This window comes from Poecile atricapillus, chromosome 1 (genome assembly GCF_030490865.1).
Source record: "Poecile atricapillus isolate bPoeAtr1 chromosome 1, bPoeAtr1.hap1, whole genome shotgun sequence".
NCBI lineage: Eukaryota > Metazoa > Chordata > Aves > Passeriformes > Paridae > Poecile > Poecile atricapillus.
The window spans coordinates 163956377-163971665 of NC_081249.1; the positions used below are offsets into that span (position 1 = coordinate 163956377).

The following is a 15289-nucleotide window of genomic DNA, read 5'->3' on the forward strand; positions in this document are numbered from 1 at the left end:
AAGGAAACGGTGACACAAGAAGGTGCTTCACTGGGCTGAGGGACAGTGAAGAAAAGGAAAATTTCATCAGGTAGATCATGATATCTTTATTCAGCTAGGGAAGGAAATTTCACTGACATGAGACACAAATCTCATTTTCCCTTTAAAACTGTGGGATCACAGCAGCACAAGGCAGCACTGGTTTTTGTATGCAGGATGTGCTTACAGCAGAATTCCAACACATGGAAACAATTTAGGAAGTAATGAAAATTTATTTCTTAGTAATTCAAGGATAATTCATGAATCTAAAACCTAAAGTAAAACATTTCCTAGAACACTGCCACTCTCTGCAAATAGACCAATATACTTTAGTAAATGGATTGTTACAGGGCAATGTGAACGTTTGTAGCACACATTTAAAAAAATCTGAGCACCCTCTGCAATTTAGAACAAAGACACAAATGATCACTTGCATGGCCACAAAAGTACCAAAATATTAATAACTATTGTCAGTAGTTTTGTAGCATACCTGACTCGAAGCACAGTGAACGAGCCATCCTTCATTCCAAGAGCAAGATGGATTCCATCAGTACTAACCGCGGCGCAGCGAATGGGCTCCTCCATGTTGCACCGGGCAATCAGAGCGTGGTCTATTAAACTCCAGATTCTAAAATAAAGTAATTATTTCAAATGCAAAATGGGTGTGCAGCTCTGTCATAAGACAGTAAGACAAAGCCCTCAGTTTCTGCACAATGCTGGACTTGGCAGTGTCCCTCTTTTAAAATAATTTTCCACAAGGAAAATCTAAGACATAGGTGTAAATTTTATACACAGCAAGAAATATTCTTATATTTTAAAATAAAGGAATATCTCTAATGAGAAAATGTGGGGACAGATTCATTTTTATTTCTCAATATAAAAAATTATAGCATGTGACAACACATACTTTTAGACCACTCCTGCAAAAATTCCACTATTTTCTAATAATTTTAGCCAGAAACATTAAATAACAGTTAAAGACTTTGATCAGTATAAAGCACTTTTCCTATAAAAAGTCATTATGAAAAATTCTTATAACTAATAATATTAAAATATGAAAGTTTTTATAACAAGGTAGATTACATCTATTATTTACAATCTAATATCTATTATTTTACAATTTACAATATCTGGAATTTAAGAGCAATATTTCAATATTAATAATTGAATTATTGATTTGCTTAACTCTGTTAGACTTGAGATATATAGCAGAAAATGACAACACATTTAACTTAGAAGAAAGAAAAGGTGGTTTTGACCAAAAAAAGTAGAGATAAACATATAAGAGGGAGTAATTTGGTGGGCTTTCTAAAAATTTATGTTCTGTTTACAATGCATGGGCTAGGTTTGATGAAATTCACACATTAAAAGTTAATTTGCAGCATTTGGAAAAGTAAATACAGTAAGATAAAATGTCCAAGTTTTTACCACAATTTTTTTTTTCATCACAAGCTGGGCACGCTTAACATAACTCCTGAAAAACTTAAAGGATTCTTGTCTCTGAGTGCTCAATGATAGCCTAAAAGAAACATTTTCAAATTTCACATGTGGGGGGAGGTTTGGGAAATATATACTTGTATTTTGTTACTGGAGAGCACTAATTCCCTGCATAACTGAACTGTAGAAGTACATCAGTGCCACATTTTAATAACTTTAAAATATATACACTTCAATTAGGTTACCTACAAAATTAGTTGTTTGTATAAAACCGAATGCAGTTTAACAAGGAAACAGAATTTAACCTGACTGATCGATCATCGCTTCCAGTCATGGCCAGGGGTTTTGTAGGATGGACAGCCAAAGCCCACAGCTCTCCTTCACAGTGCCCCTGCATTATCAGGAAAGGCTTATTACGCTCATGCACCACAATTTCAAAAATTTCACTATCTTGTGTCCCAACGAGTATATGGTCTCCTCTCCAGCAAACACTCCTTACAGAGAGACCTGCAGAAGAGATTGTTAATGAGAGCTACATCCTCAGAACTTGTAAAACAAAGGTAAAGTAGCAAAAGACAAAGCATAAAAGCAAGAAAATGTCAAGAAGTATCCATATCCCTTCTCTTGTTCCTGGATTTACTTCTTTTTTTATCTGTTTCATAGATAGTGGCATCCTTGCCCTTGGAACATAAATTTTTCATGGCTACTTGGAGGATATATATAGAGTATACCAAGAGGTAAGACAGTGGAGCAGCAGAAAATGCAGTTAAGAAAATGAGCAAGAGGACAGATTATAAAGCCACTCCTCAGAAGTACAGAAGAAAAAAAGAGTGAAAGGAAAAGAATCAGGAAACCCATTTTATTCAAGACAAGATTCATAAAAATCTGTTTGCTCTGTCATGGGCATTTTACAAGGCAAAAGTTTATGGTAATAGTCTGTTACATCAGAAGAAAAGAAGGAAAACTGGAGGTGAGAACAAGTCTGAAAGAATGAAACAGAGAATGAAACAGCTTTCAGCTACATGCATCAGAACTGAGAAGCAGCAGCTGAGTAAATTTAAATTTAAAACAGAGCCATTCTACTGCAGGGCATATTTAAAATGAAATGTATTCCATCTTTTTGCAATACTTCACAATCTTGGTGGGAATGCCATGTCAATTACACCCTACAAAGACTTCACTTGTAATCAGTTATGTATTGACCCTGAGCATCCCACTGCTACCAGACATTCTAGCACATTTTCCAGTTCTTGGCAAGATATTAGAAAATAACAAAAGTGACTGGGGGCAAAGAAAACCAAATGCCAACAAAAGCAATATTGTAAGTGACATTAGTGCTTCAGTACATGTTTGTATTCTTATCCTAAATCATTATAACAACAATATCTGAAACACTCTATGTAAAATTTTAGTATGACATGAACTGTAACTGAAGTCATAGTTACAAGTAAGGAGTGTTTTAATTTCCACAAAACTGTAGATAACATTCAAATAGTTTTAATGAAAATTTGGATAACTAGCAAATGAAATTGTTTTACTCCATTGTTTTACACTGTAGATCTCTCTGTCTCAAGTTCTCTTAAAGCATTACTGTCCCTTGTTAAAAACTGCTGTGCTCTAGAAACAGTGTGCGTAAAAAAATTCAATCTGTGTCTACATCCTCATCATATGTACTGTTTGTAAAAGTAACTGTGACCTTCATACCAGGGGCATGATCTATTCTATTCCTAGTAAATGGTTCATAGTAATGTACATATAACAATGTTTTGGGTTTTAAAGTCTTTTCTTGTTCAAAACACTGATAAATTTCCTATCTTAGTGGTAAGAACTTACTGAAAGTGACAAACTTCTCTTTACCTTTATATCCCTGGTCTGTTTCCCTGAGATCAATCACAGTAATTGGTTTGAAATTTAAGTCCCACAAGCGAACGCAGCCATCCCTGCCACCAGTAGCAAACCCCTCTTCACATGCATTCATACTGAAAATTCCTGCCTAAAGAGAGAAGAAGGTTACTTTTAACAACATAAACAGATTAGAGAAAACCAGTATGCAACTAATACAAGCTTCAAATATGAGCAAGTCAAAAATGGAAACAAACTCAAAACAAGCGGAATTAACAAGTGCCAAACAGTAGGTGAATTGCTGCAAGAATGTTTTCCTTCTGATGATGATCATCATAGTAATGCTACTTCTTATCCCTAGAAAGAGCTTAGTTTCATATCCTCTTGCCTTAGGATCTGGTCCAACTCTAGTAGATGTCAGCATGAAGATTTCCCATGACCTCAGTTAGGCTTGGTTTAGGGCCTTTGTTGCTGGTACTCAGCTGCTATACAACAACCCGCAAAACATCTGGGATTTTGTTATTTTTTAAACCAAGGAGGATTGATTTAAAATTTAAGTTTAGAAATAAAACTTAAGAAAAACAATGATCATGCTACATCATTGAAAAATTAATGTCAATTTTTATTTTAAAGGCAGACATCAGGAAACAAAACCCCTAACCCATTTTCTTCAACTCGATATATGCTTTCTTTAGGATAACAAAGAGGAAAGGATGATATAGGTAGTATTCAAATAAAGATACTATGGCCACATAGCCACTCTATTTGATTCAATGATACATATCTAAATGGCATAAACACTATTGGGTTTTTTTAAATTGCCTACACAACTCACTAGCCTTTTGTTCAGAAATAACTCATACATTTCAGTAAGCAAAGCTACTGAAAGGGCAACTTTAGCTGATAATCCTATGAGAAGTTAGAAATTACTCTATATTTACTTCAGGTATGTAATATTCAGCTCTGTCAAAAACTAAACAAGAGAGCATTAGAAACAATGGAAGAGAAAATCTGTCTCTAAATCCTGTCCAAAAAAAGAGTAGAACGGCCAATATATTCACATATCTTCTACAAGATTGATCTGAAATTTCAGTTTCGTAAAGAAATAAAGTTCCAACAGTTCTATAGATAGGGTCCAGATTTTACAGTCATGAAGCACATTAACTGCAAAGATGAAAGCAATTTTCAAAGGAGAGGTTGGCTTTTGGGAAAAAAAGAAGCTGTACACTCACAGAACAAAAAATGTGACTTGTGAGAATTCTGGGGTACTCACGACTATTATCTCCTACCAATATGTTTTTTCTTCTTAAATTACAACTAAGAAAAATATCATAAGGGACTGGTCATAATGAAATATGGTTTGTGTTCGCTTCTTTAGCATCAGGTAACAAGGATATAATTTTTCATGTTAAGAAAAATCTCTCAGATTTCACAAAAAAAAAGAAGCCCATTAGAATGTCAAATGACAATCAAAACTGAAAGACTAGAGTGACAGAACTCAAATTTTTTGGCATGCCATGTCCATTCTCAAGAAAGAGATTTTAAAGACAAGCCACAAATTCAGGAGCAGAACATGTCTAAACAGAAATGTTCTGGAATATTGAAGTCCTAAGCAGATTAGAAGGCTAATTCTCATTATCGCTAACATCTTGTAAATTCTGTTTATTTAGGAGCCTATAGGTTTTGAAAATACAGTGCAAATTCTATTTGTTTTTCTCCACATGTATCTGTCTGTTTTACTGCATTAACCTTTAATATTGTGAGAAGTCTTACAAGGGGCAGCTGAGAGAGCTGGGTGTGTTTAGCCTGGAGAAAAGGAGGCTCAGGTGAGACAGCTCCCTGATAGGAGGCTGTAGCCAGGTGGGGGTTGGTCTCTTCTTCCAGGTAACAAATGACAGGATATGGGGAAATGGCCTCCAGCTGCAGAGAATGCTTAGGTTGGATACTAATAAAAATTTCTTCACTGAAAAGGTTGCCAGGAACAGGCTGCCCAGGGAAGTCCTAGAGGAATAATCCCTAGAAGTGTTTAGAAAAAGGTGGATGTGGCACCTGTGGATAGGGTTTAGAGGTGAACACAACAGTGCCAGGTTAACAGTTGGACTCTAATCTTGGAGGCTCTTTCCAACCTTAGTGATTCTATGATTCTAGGTGCCATGGAATAAATAAAAGTCTAGAGGAATTTCAGCTTATTTTGTAGCGTATGCTGAATTCTGTCCAAGTTTAAGTCTTTTAAAGCTCTTTTTGGAATGCAATCGTGATAATAGAATTATTTCCTTTTCTCTAATTAACTTTTTCCAAAATCCATTATTTAATTAGTCAGTATTAAAAAAACCAATCAGACATTTGGTGATGTGGGAGCTGGCGGAATGCTCTGAAGATAAGATCAAGTGGATCCAGCATTAATCTGTTTTCCATTCCACAGAATATCCTTATCTTGAAAAGGACATACTGGTTGTCAAGGAGATTTGGCAGATGTGCTTGCTCAATCTCTCGAAATGCAATAGGACACTCTCATTTCAGTCTTTGTGCCACTGGAATAAGAGAATGAGTTGAAAACTATATATATGTCCCTCATTAATGGGAATGTAAATATGTAATGGAAAAAGCTGAGCTTTGCTACCTCTCATATAATTGTTAGACTTACACTTTAAGTGGAAAAGACAAATTCTTTACTTGGGTAGCTTGGCCAGTAAATCCTCCACTAAATCCTTCCTTTCAAAAACTGACAAGATTGTTAATGAAAATCAACTTTGGAATCTACATGTTTCTTTAATTCTTCAGCCTGAAATTGTCATTAACATAATTTGATTCTTGATGGTTAAAAACCCTCTAGCAGTAACGAGAGGCAAACAATTACACTGATTTTGCTAGATCCAATTGAATGTGAGCTGCAAAGACTGTGCTTCTGAATGAAAATAAAAGGTGTAAATCAAACATTTCCATCTTAAAACCTATGAAGCTTGGCATACAGACTGCATTCATCTTTTACAAATTCTTCATTGTACTTCCTAATGAACACAAAAATTCTGGAAATAATAAATCAACATTTTCTCAGAATGCTGAATATTTCCTGTTTTTCCAACATAACCAGCTGGTATCACATCTGTGTTCCTTCAAATATGAAAAAAAAAAATAGTTGAATGAGAGCAAATAAAAAAAATAATGCCCAGATCTACCAGAAATTATAGTTGAAAGCTGGAGAAGTACAAAAGGAACTTGACAAAGATGATTCCTCCTGTATGAATACCTAGCCACTACTTGAATCCAAGAAGTCACCAATACTGAAGCAGTTTGTGGTTTGCTACTTCTGCTGAACCTATCTTGCCCCCAATGGACAGAAATCAGGCATCAGTTTATCTCAATGCAGTTGTTTGTTTAAAATCCACCACTCTGACTATGCAGTTCCTAAAGCACGATGACTGCAGCTAGCTATAATTAGGACCAAACTTGGAAAATCATATAGAAACTTCAGAAGCAAATGACTACTACTGAGCAGCATTGAGAACATGCTACAGCAACACAAAAACAACTCCAGTGCCTCCTTTTTACTCCCAGATGCACTACGGGACACAGAAATGTAAAGCATGTAAAACAACACACTTACTCTGAGACAGTCTCTCCCCATACCTACTGCACAGCAAGGAAATGGATTGCAAACATTTAAGATAGGTGTCAGTGAGTTTGCAGCAGCGAGACACTGCTGTGAAATGTGATCTTACTGTCCAACAAATCATACCGAAAATAGTTTAAAAATGTGCTTACTACTATAAAAATTTAAAGTAGTTGTTTATATACCTCTCATTGGCTAAAAGAAATGGACAGTTACCTTTGAAACCAATGACTAGTTTAAGCAGCAGGAGAAAATACTGCATGACTGTCGGTACATGATACCAGCTTAAAACCATTCATTTAAGTTCATTATATTGTTTCCATCTATATTTAATTAGTATCCAGCCAACTGACATAGGCGTGCAATAGTTTTAACAGAGTGCCTGTTATTTAACCTCGAGCTTGTTATTTAACCTCAGTTTCTGACATCAATCCACACAACTTTAATGTGTACCTCTGAAAGACTATCTCAAAATTAATTATTCATCTGCTGAGAAAGCTTCTTATGCATATTTACTATGCAAGGTAAAAGCATAGATCCTTAAAACATACAGTGTTTTAGCTAAGTATACAATTTTGTTTTAATATCCAAGTAACATCTTGTATATATCTTAATAGTCATGAACTACCTTGAATTTAGAACATATAAGGTGATAAGTGGAAGATTCTATAATCTATTCTTTGCACTGGTACACAAATGAGACATGTATTAAAATATTATATATTTTATTAGTCAAGGTATTTATTAACCCTCCAGAGCCAGATCCATCACCTACAAATAACCTCATGGAGTATTACCATAGCCAGCAAATTTACATGCTGTCATGTTATTGTTTTCTTTCTTCCCTTTAAAATTTTCTTTAGGATTATTATTTAGGAGGCAAATCTAGAATTGGAGTTTTCCATTGTTATCCATTGCTCCCTCCACATGAACTCTGTGCCTTTACTCCTAAACCCAGCTCATTTCCACCTTTTCCAACTTTTCATTCGTACTTCTAAGTTTAAGTGAATTCACTAATCCTCTTCCAACTAATTCTCCAGTCACCTCATGTGTTTTCAACTGTTTGTTACTACTCAAACTCAGAAATCTGCAAAAAAACTCTACTTTCCTCTCTCCTAGTATTGCTATGACAGAAAACAAGTAATCTGTCTGAATTAAGAATTCTCATTTTGCTTGTTAAAGTTGCTATCTGTTTCCTTGGCTGCTCATACTGGGAGACGATGAATTATTTTTCACATTGAATTATTCTTAAAATGAAAAATGTCTTTTCAACTGGAACAACCTTTGAAGAGAACAGTTTTTCTATATTAATGCAGAAAATGTCTTAATAATAACTTAATAAATCTGGGGCTGGACTATTTCTTCACATCATTGATGTGGTTTAGAAACTGTTTTCCAGTATCTCAGATATCTGCTGTTTATGCTGCAAGAAAAGAATGGTATTTATGCAAATAATGAGACGTCTTCCTTCAATAAGATTACAGTTTACATCCCACCTGTTGAGGAGTAATGATGCAGGATGATGAACAGGTAGGCAGGGATGACAATTCCAATACTAGTATACTAAAGAGAATTTTGTATCAATTCTTTACTGCACGCACACTGTCCCTTTAACAATATACATACACCATAAATCTTGTTATGTACAATTGCATTTTCTCTGGACAAGAAGGACATAATTTATAATTTATAAAATTAAGTACATTAATTTATTAAATTAAGTAGCCATAAAATGTCATAATATTTTAGTATGGCTGAAGAAATACTGTCATTGCAAGTTTCCATATATTTGGCTTAGAGTTGATAATTCAATATTATCCTTTAAGGTAATATTTTATTGGAAAACAAGATTTTATATTGTTGGAAAGAAGTTTCCATATTTTATTGGGATTTTTTTCCCCTGAAATTGGTGTGGTTTGTAGTGACTCTAATCTCTTGTAAAAATGAATTTCAAAGACATAGACTAGTGTCCCTACTTAATTTTCAGTACTGCAAAGTACAATTCCATTGAGCCTAGATGATAGAGCCAAAAATAGAAGGCTAGATGAGACCTCCTCCAAGGTCACCTGAGCTCTGTCCATTGATGTTAATGAAGATAAGGATGTTCAAATTTGATCTTTTGGTCAACTAAGAACTGACACAGCACATAAGGGAATGGAGGAACAAGCCCTCATGATCTTACGTTTCTCAGTGTGTCACTTCATACTTAAACAGCTGAAAAACACTGAAATATTCTGAGAAATAAACTGTTGCAAGTCTAAATAGTCCAAGTCACAAGTATGTTAACATGAAGGACAGCTGTCTCCTACGTCACCAACAGGATGGCAGAATATTTTGGCATCAGTTTTCAACAAGAGACTAAGCACACTCTTTCCTCTGGGAATCGAGGTCTGCATATGCAATGCCCAATGATCTCAGGAAAACACAGAAAATAACAGAATGCTGTTGAACACTTATTATGAATACTGAAATGAGATTTGAAGTTATAGAGCAAGAATCAGGGATAGCCCCACACCATAAATACCTCCTCATTCTTCCTGATTTATAATTTGGGCCTTCTTGGATACATTTAATATTTATACAGATGCATAAAGGACAGTATGCTTGTGTGCGTTTACCTGTAATTTTTTCTAAAATACACACATACCTATATACCTATACACACATGCATACATACATACATACATACAGATATATATACATACATACACCTCTATATAAAGAAATCTCAAATGCAAAATACAGTTTGGGATACATTTCACACACAGATGTTCTTCATAACTTTATCTTTGTTCATAACCAGAGACAGTGTCATTACACAACTGTCTGAATAAGCACTCCAATCACTTTTGAATTATTAGTTCATTTAACAAGCTGCAATCATCCTGAATGTGTAGTTCTAAATTTTTGGTAAACCTGCAACCAACTAACTGCAGCCTCTCCCACACACATAACACTGATTGCTTTGTCCCCTCCATTCTACCTGATTAAATCAAAGAGTGACTCTTATACCTCAGTTATAAATGTCAGGCCAGCCAGTTGAACAGGCTGGTTAAAACAAACACATCCTCACAAGCAAGAATCATTAACTGTTATTGATTTTTATCTAGACTTTTGAAGCTGCAATATCAAAACTCATATGCTTGTTTTTTCACACCATGTCAAACTGCTAATAGGGGAACTTCAAATGTTATCAAGAAGGTACAATGTTTTTCAAAACAAAATTAACATTCAACCAGCAAATCATGTAGCTTCATAAAGTGACTTTAGCAGTTTCATGCTTCATAGGTTGAACCAACCAGAAACTGGTTGTCTTTGTTTTTAAGTGATACTTGGACAGTTACAAGTCAAATCCTGCATATTACCAAATGAGAGCTAATGAGGATTTTCAGTTTAGCATGCACAAATCAGATGGCAAACCAAAAAGTGTGGGTTTTTTTCCTGCCTACTTTAATCACAAACCTATATACTTTAAAATAACATGGAAAATGTAACTTAAACTTACATAGCAAAATTATAATCACTTTATATTCATATTAAACATTTCAATTAAAAGAATATATTACCAAACACTTTGGGAAATTTTTATTAAACTTTCACCCAGATTAATTCACTTTTTAAAGCTATATACTTTCCTAAAAAAAAATATTCAAATAAGATATCCTGAATATCACTGAAAACATTTAGGAACACAGACAAGGTAACCTTGGGTTGCTCTTTCTGGCTTTCCAGAAATCTGCTTAACATTTAATATTAAATTTGGAGAGACACACTTACAGCATGTGCTCCCTGTATTGTCCGTACAAGGTTGATTCCTTTCCATACATATATATCTCCATTCAGTGCACCGGAATACGTCACTTCATCCCTTGCACAGGCGAGGCACAAGATAGTCTGGAGATCACCGGTCTTGCCAAAGACACCACGTTTCGGTGTCAATGAATTGCCACACAAGCTCCAGAACTGTAACATAAAGGGATTTGGAAAGATGGTTATTCTGCTAACACCTTAGAATATGCACATCTGAAAGAGAAGGACCTTGCCTTGCAAAAGACATCACCATTCACCCCCTTTTCCATGCCTTAGTTCTTTAGTTTAACAATGTTTTATATTACTAACCAACTTTATCTTCCTATAAAAGCATCATAACAGAGTAGTTGGGAAGGAATTTTGAGATATCAGTGTTAAATCAAAGAAAAATTCTTTCAAATAATAATTTGTGAGTCAGTTGTATTTTCAGTCATTTTTGAAAAGCATTTCATAATAGAATTATCTTCCATAGATGTAAGACTTATGCTGAAAATGCTGCATTTGTACTTTATGTTACTTCATTCATTTAAGGACGCCCCCTAAACATGTGGATTTCTGATAAGACTTTATTTGCTCTGTTTGAAGGCAGCTGGTTTTATTGTAGATGTATTTCTCATCAGAACCATGGATCACACAAAGTAGCCATCTGAGGCAGAGATTAAGAACTTTCTAACAAAATTTGTATAAAATTGCAGCAATCACACAAGCATGAATTCTCTCCTAAGTTACACAATATGTACCAATGAATCCTGAGCTAAAGACATGCAAAATCTCTTGTCAGAGCACAATACTTGCCAACCAAGTCTCCAGATAAATACTACTTTGAGATCTCTGCAAACAAGAAGCACTTGCATATTCCGTTCAAACCCTCCTGTCCAAACATGTAAATGGGTACTGAAAAATTAAGCTGCTGAAGTAATCCAATGCAAAACATGAAAGCATCACTGCTAACAGGTTACTCTTACATTGTCTCAGCATATAGAGCTTCCTGCATATGTGTTTATGGAACACAGCAAGGCACTCTGTTACCAATAATCAATTCTAAATTCTGAGCAGACTTCAATTAATATGGTATAATGTAAGAAGTTACCTTGAATAGATTTTTGTACCTGAAAAACTAATTCAGAAATAACCAGAAATTACCATTACTGATTCGATTGTCTAGTACTGAATAGATAAATCCAAGTAATCTTTACTAAATATGCTGGTTTGGGCTGGGATAGTTAATTTTCTTCACAATGGCTGGTGTGGGGCTGTGTTTTGGATTTTGCTGAACACAGTGTTGATAATACAGAGATGCTTTTGTTATTGCTGAGCACAGCTTACACAGCCAGGGGCTCTTCTGCCTACCTACTGCAATACTGGTGAGGAAGTTGGGGGTGCATGGGAGGTTGGGAAGAGACACAGCTGGGACAGGTGACCCAAACTGACCAAAGGGATATTCCAGACCATATGGCATCATGCTCAGTATACAAAGTAAGAGGAAGAAGGGACGAGGGGGACATTTGGGGTGATGGAGTTTTTCTTCCCCCACTGTTACGTGTGCTCTTGTGGAGATGGCTGAACACCTGCCTATCCCAGTGTTTTTGCAGTGAATTAATTCCTTGGTGGGGTTTGCTTGCACTTGCAGGTTTTGCTTTGTCTGTTAAACTCTCTTTACCCCAACCCATGAGTCTTCCAGCTTTTATCCTTCCAGCTCGCTCCCCAGTCCTGCTAGTGGTGGAGTGAGCAAGCACCTGGTTGGGGCTTAGCTGCTGGCTGGGGTGAAACCGTGACAGTAGTATTTTTTTAACTAAAGTACAGATTTCAAGACATAGACCATGTCGTTGCTTCAGAAGCAGCTACACAGTCACTGCATAAATTGAACCTAGCTCCAACGTGGAAGCAGGTGATGTAGATAAGTAATTCCCTAATATGAATTCACGTGGAATTATCTACATAGCTTGACTATCACAATTTGCATAAAATATCATCTGAGAAAAAAATACAATAGTAATAAAAACATGTAAGAAATTCTTGGTATCTGAAAGAACAAGAAGGTGTGGTTTAAGAAAAACACACATCAAGAAAAATCTCTTGCCTGATCCAAATGCCTAAATTCCTCTAGAATTCTGATTTTCCATAATGCTTCCCCAGAGGAAACAGCAATTATTTTTAAAATGATGTTGCTATTTATAAAGGCTTTGTAGAGCCTTAAAAGTTGCTCAAAATTTTGCTTATCTAAATAGATACATTTTGACATCATAAAACCATCTTAAATATACTAAATCACTGCTGGCAAATATTAGCTTACTATTGGCATAAAGGTCCTCTTAGAGAAGTAGAAAAAAAATATCATTATTAAGCAAGTTCATGGAATTCTGTAGCTGACATGCTAAACACTATGCCAAATCAGACTTATGCAATCTAGCCAACAGATTTAAGACTTTTTTTAGTAGGCCATCAATACATATTACTCTAAAAGTTCATTGTATAAAAAACAACACATTTTCCCCACCATGGGAACCTACACACAACAGAAATACAGAACTTTCAAGCTGCCATCTACTGCTGTTACGTGGTAACACAGAAAACAAGGCATGGGAGAAGACAGTGACTGACAGGAAACACAGCTCCTAATCATTGATAATCCTGCTGACAAAGTTAAACCTGAAAAAGAAGTTACTTCTGCACAGCATTTCCTATATAGATCAAACAGAGCATGCTTGAAAAAGACATGAGCTGTCCAAATTATGAATTCTGTAACAGGTACAGAGTGCTGCAAATGACAAAGATATGAATACAAGCAAAGAAAATAATTAAAAGAGAGGAAAATACTTCTCTTCCTTTCTCTTCCACTGTCTCCTCATACTCTCTGTAAATGTTAAGAAATGGTTTTTCAATTCATTTCACCTCTGTAGTGCAGAAATTCATTCACTGTTCAAGATTCAGAAACTTGAGTACCTCGAGTCACCTTAAACATGTGCATCCTGTCTTACACTACTCTGGATTTCAAACAGTGAGTTTTAGAGAACCTAAATTTTAAATTATATTACAGTCATTACATACAATGCTACTGACAACTGTCTCATTCCTACTACATTACTTCTGCCAGGCTGTGAAGTCTTTTGAGCAGAGGAGGTCTGTTTTTCACTACACAGATCTTTTAAAGTACCTAGTGTTGTCAGGTGTGATTCATGATTGCACTGATAAGAACTTTATATATAGTATTATTCTTATACAAGGCTTTCCATATTATCATTCTATATTCCCTTTAGATTCTATCTTTATATGTTTTATAGAGCATATATTACTGCAGCTTAAATATTTTATAAATGAAGAGTTATTTCATTACCTTGATGTGTTTTACACCACAGCTGACGAGCTTGTTTGGCTGGTATAAATCCCAAGAAATATCAAATATCTGCACAAAAAAACCCAAGGATGTCAATAGAGATGGCCTTTCTAGCATGGGACAGTCAAAACAGTAAGAATTTTAGCAAATTAACAGGGAGTCTGAAATGCTTTAAATGGATCTTTTGGAAGGACTTTTTTATCCTCTCATTTCATACTGAAATTTCAATGTATACCCAATATAGTTCTGGCTTTTTGTCCCTAGAGTAATTAAAGCACATGATAAAACAAGATTAAGGTTCATTTACAGAGTAGAAAAAATTTAAGCAATTATTTGCATCTTGATTTCCCATATGGGGATTACGGTCTAAGAAGTGCATTAATTTTGCACTTCCCCTGCATGTTTTCAGTCTCAACAAACCATACACAAATAAATATTGAGTTACACATTTTATTCTAGAAATAAATGCACATATCTTAAATATCTTCACGTCTTTAAGCATATCAACCTTCAGGCAAATTCAATTTCTAAAACAAAATGGGTTTTGTTCAGACATACGTCTAGTATATATATACAGATATGGTTTAACAAACTAAAATGACATTGATGCTCAGACTATTTAGTTATACTTACTCTGTCTGTATGACCAGGAGCCATTGATAACAATTTTCCTTTTCTCCAGTCCCATACACAAACTGTGTTTTTCGAATCCAAACCAACCGAGACCAAACGCTAAAAGTGTCCAAATTAAACAAATAAAAATAACTCCATATATTGATGAAAGCTAAAGTCATTATTTTGAATGAGTTGCAAAAAACATGAAACATATTTGGGATAGAAGCAATATAGAAGAAAACATAAGCTATATCTTACACCAAAGCTTACATAGGTGCATATTTTCAGGTACAACATCATGGCCATAAAGATCTTCTTAGATAACAACATCTTTCTGATTTATAATATTTAATATATGTAATTATACCTAGCACACATGGTGAGCTGCAGTCAAGAGACATTTGCAAAAAAGGAATAATCACTGAAGCTAATGAAAGTGTATGTGTTTATCCTTAATTACACGTAACTTGCAGAATTTAGAATTTCTTTTACAAGTTCAAGAGATATGAAGAAAAAATATTTTCTTCAATCTTTTTTGGAAACAAAAAACAGATTAAAAATAATTAAATGCTTTAAAAGTCTTTTCCTTGATTTGTCAAGACACATATGAGTAAATATTTCTT

The 15289-nt window shown here is 34.9% G+C and overlaps 1 protein-coding gene across 1 annotated transcript in view; it reads right to left on the minus strand.

The window, feature by feature from the left end:
- Window positions 1-15289, minus strand: part of EML5 (EMAP like 5) — a 94298-nt gene that overhangs the window by 56141 nt on the left and 22868 nt on the right. Inside the window, exons 3-8 of the mRNA XM_058845060.1 lie at window positions 14685-14783; window positions 14052-14120; window positions 10685-10870; window positions 3313-3448; window positions 1761-1962; window positions 509-646 (exon numbers count right to left, since the gene is read on the minus strand). Coding sequence (XP_058701043.1) covers window positions 509-646; window positions 1761-1962; window positions 3313-3448; window positions 10685-10870; window positions 14052-14120; window positions 14685-14783 — 830 coding nt within the window. The remainder of the gene's footprint in view (window positions 1-508; window positions 647-1760; window positions 1963-3312; window positions 3449-10684; window positions 10871-14051; window positions 14121-14684; window positions 14784-15289) is intronic.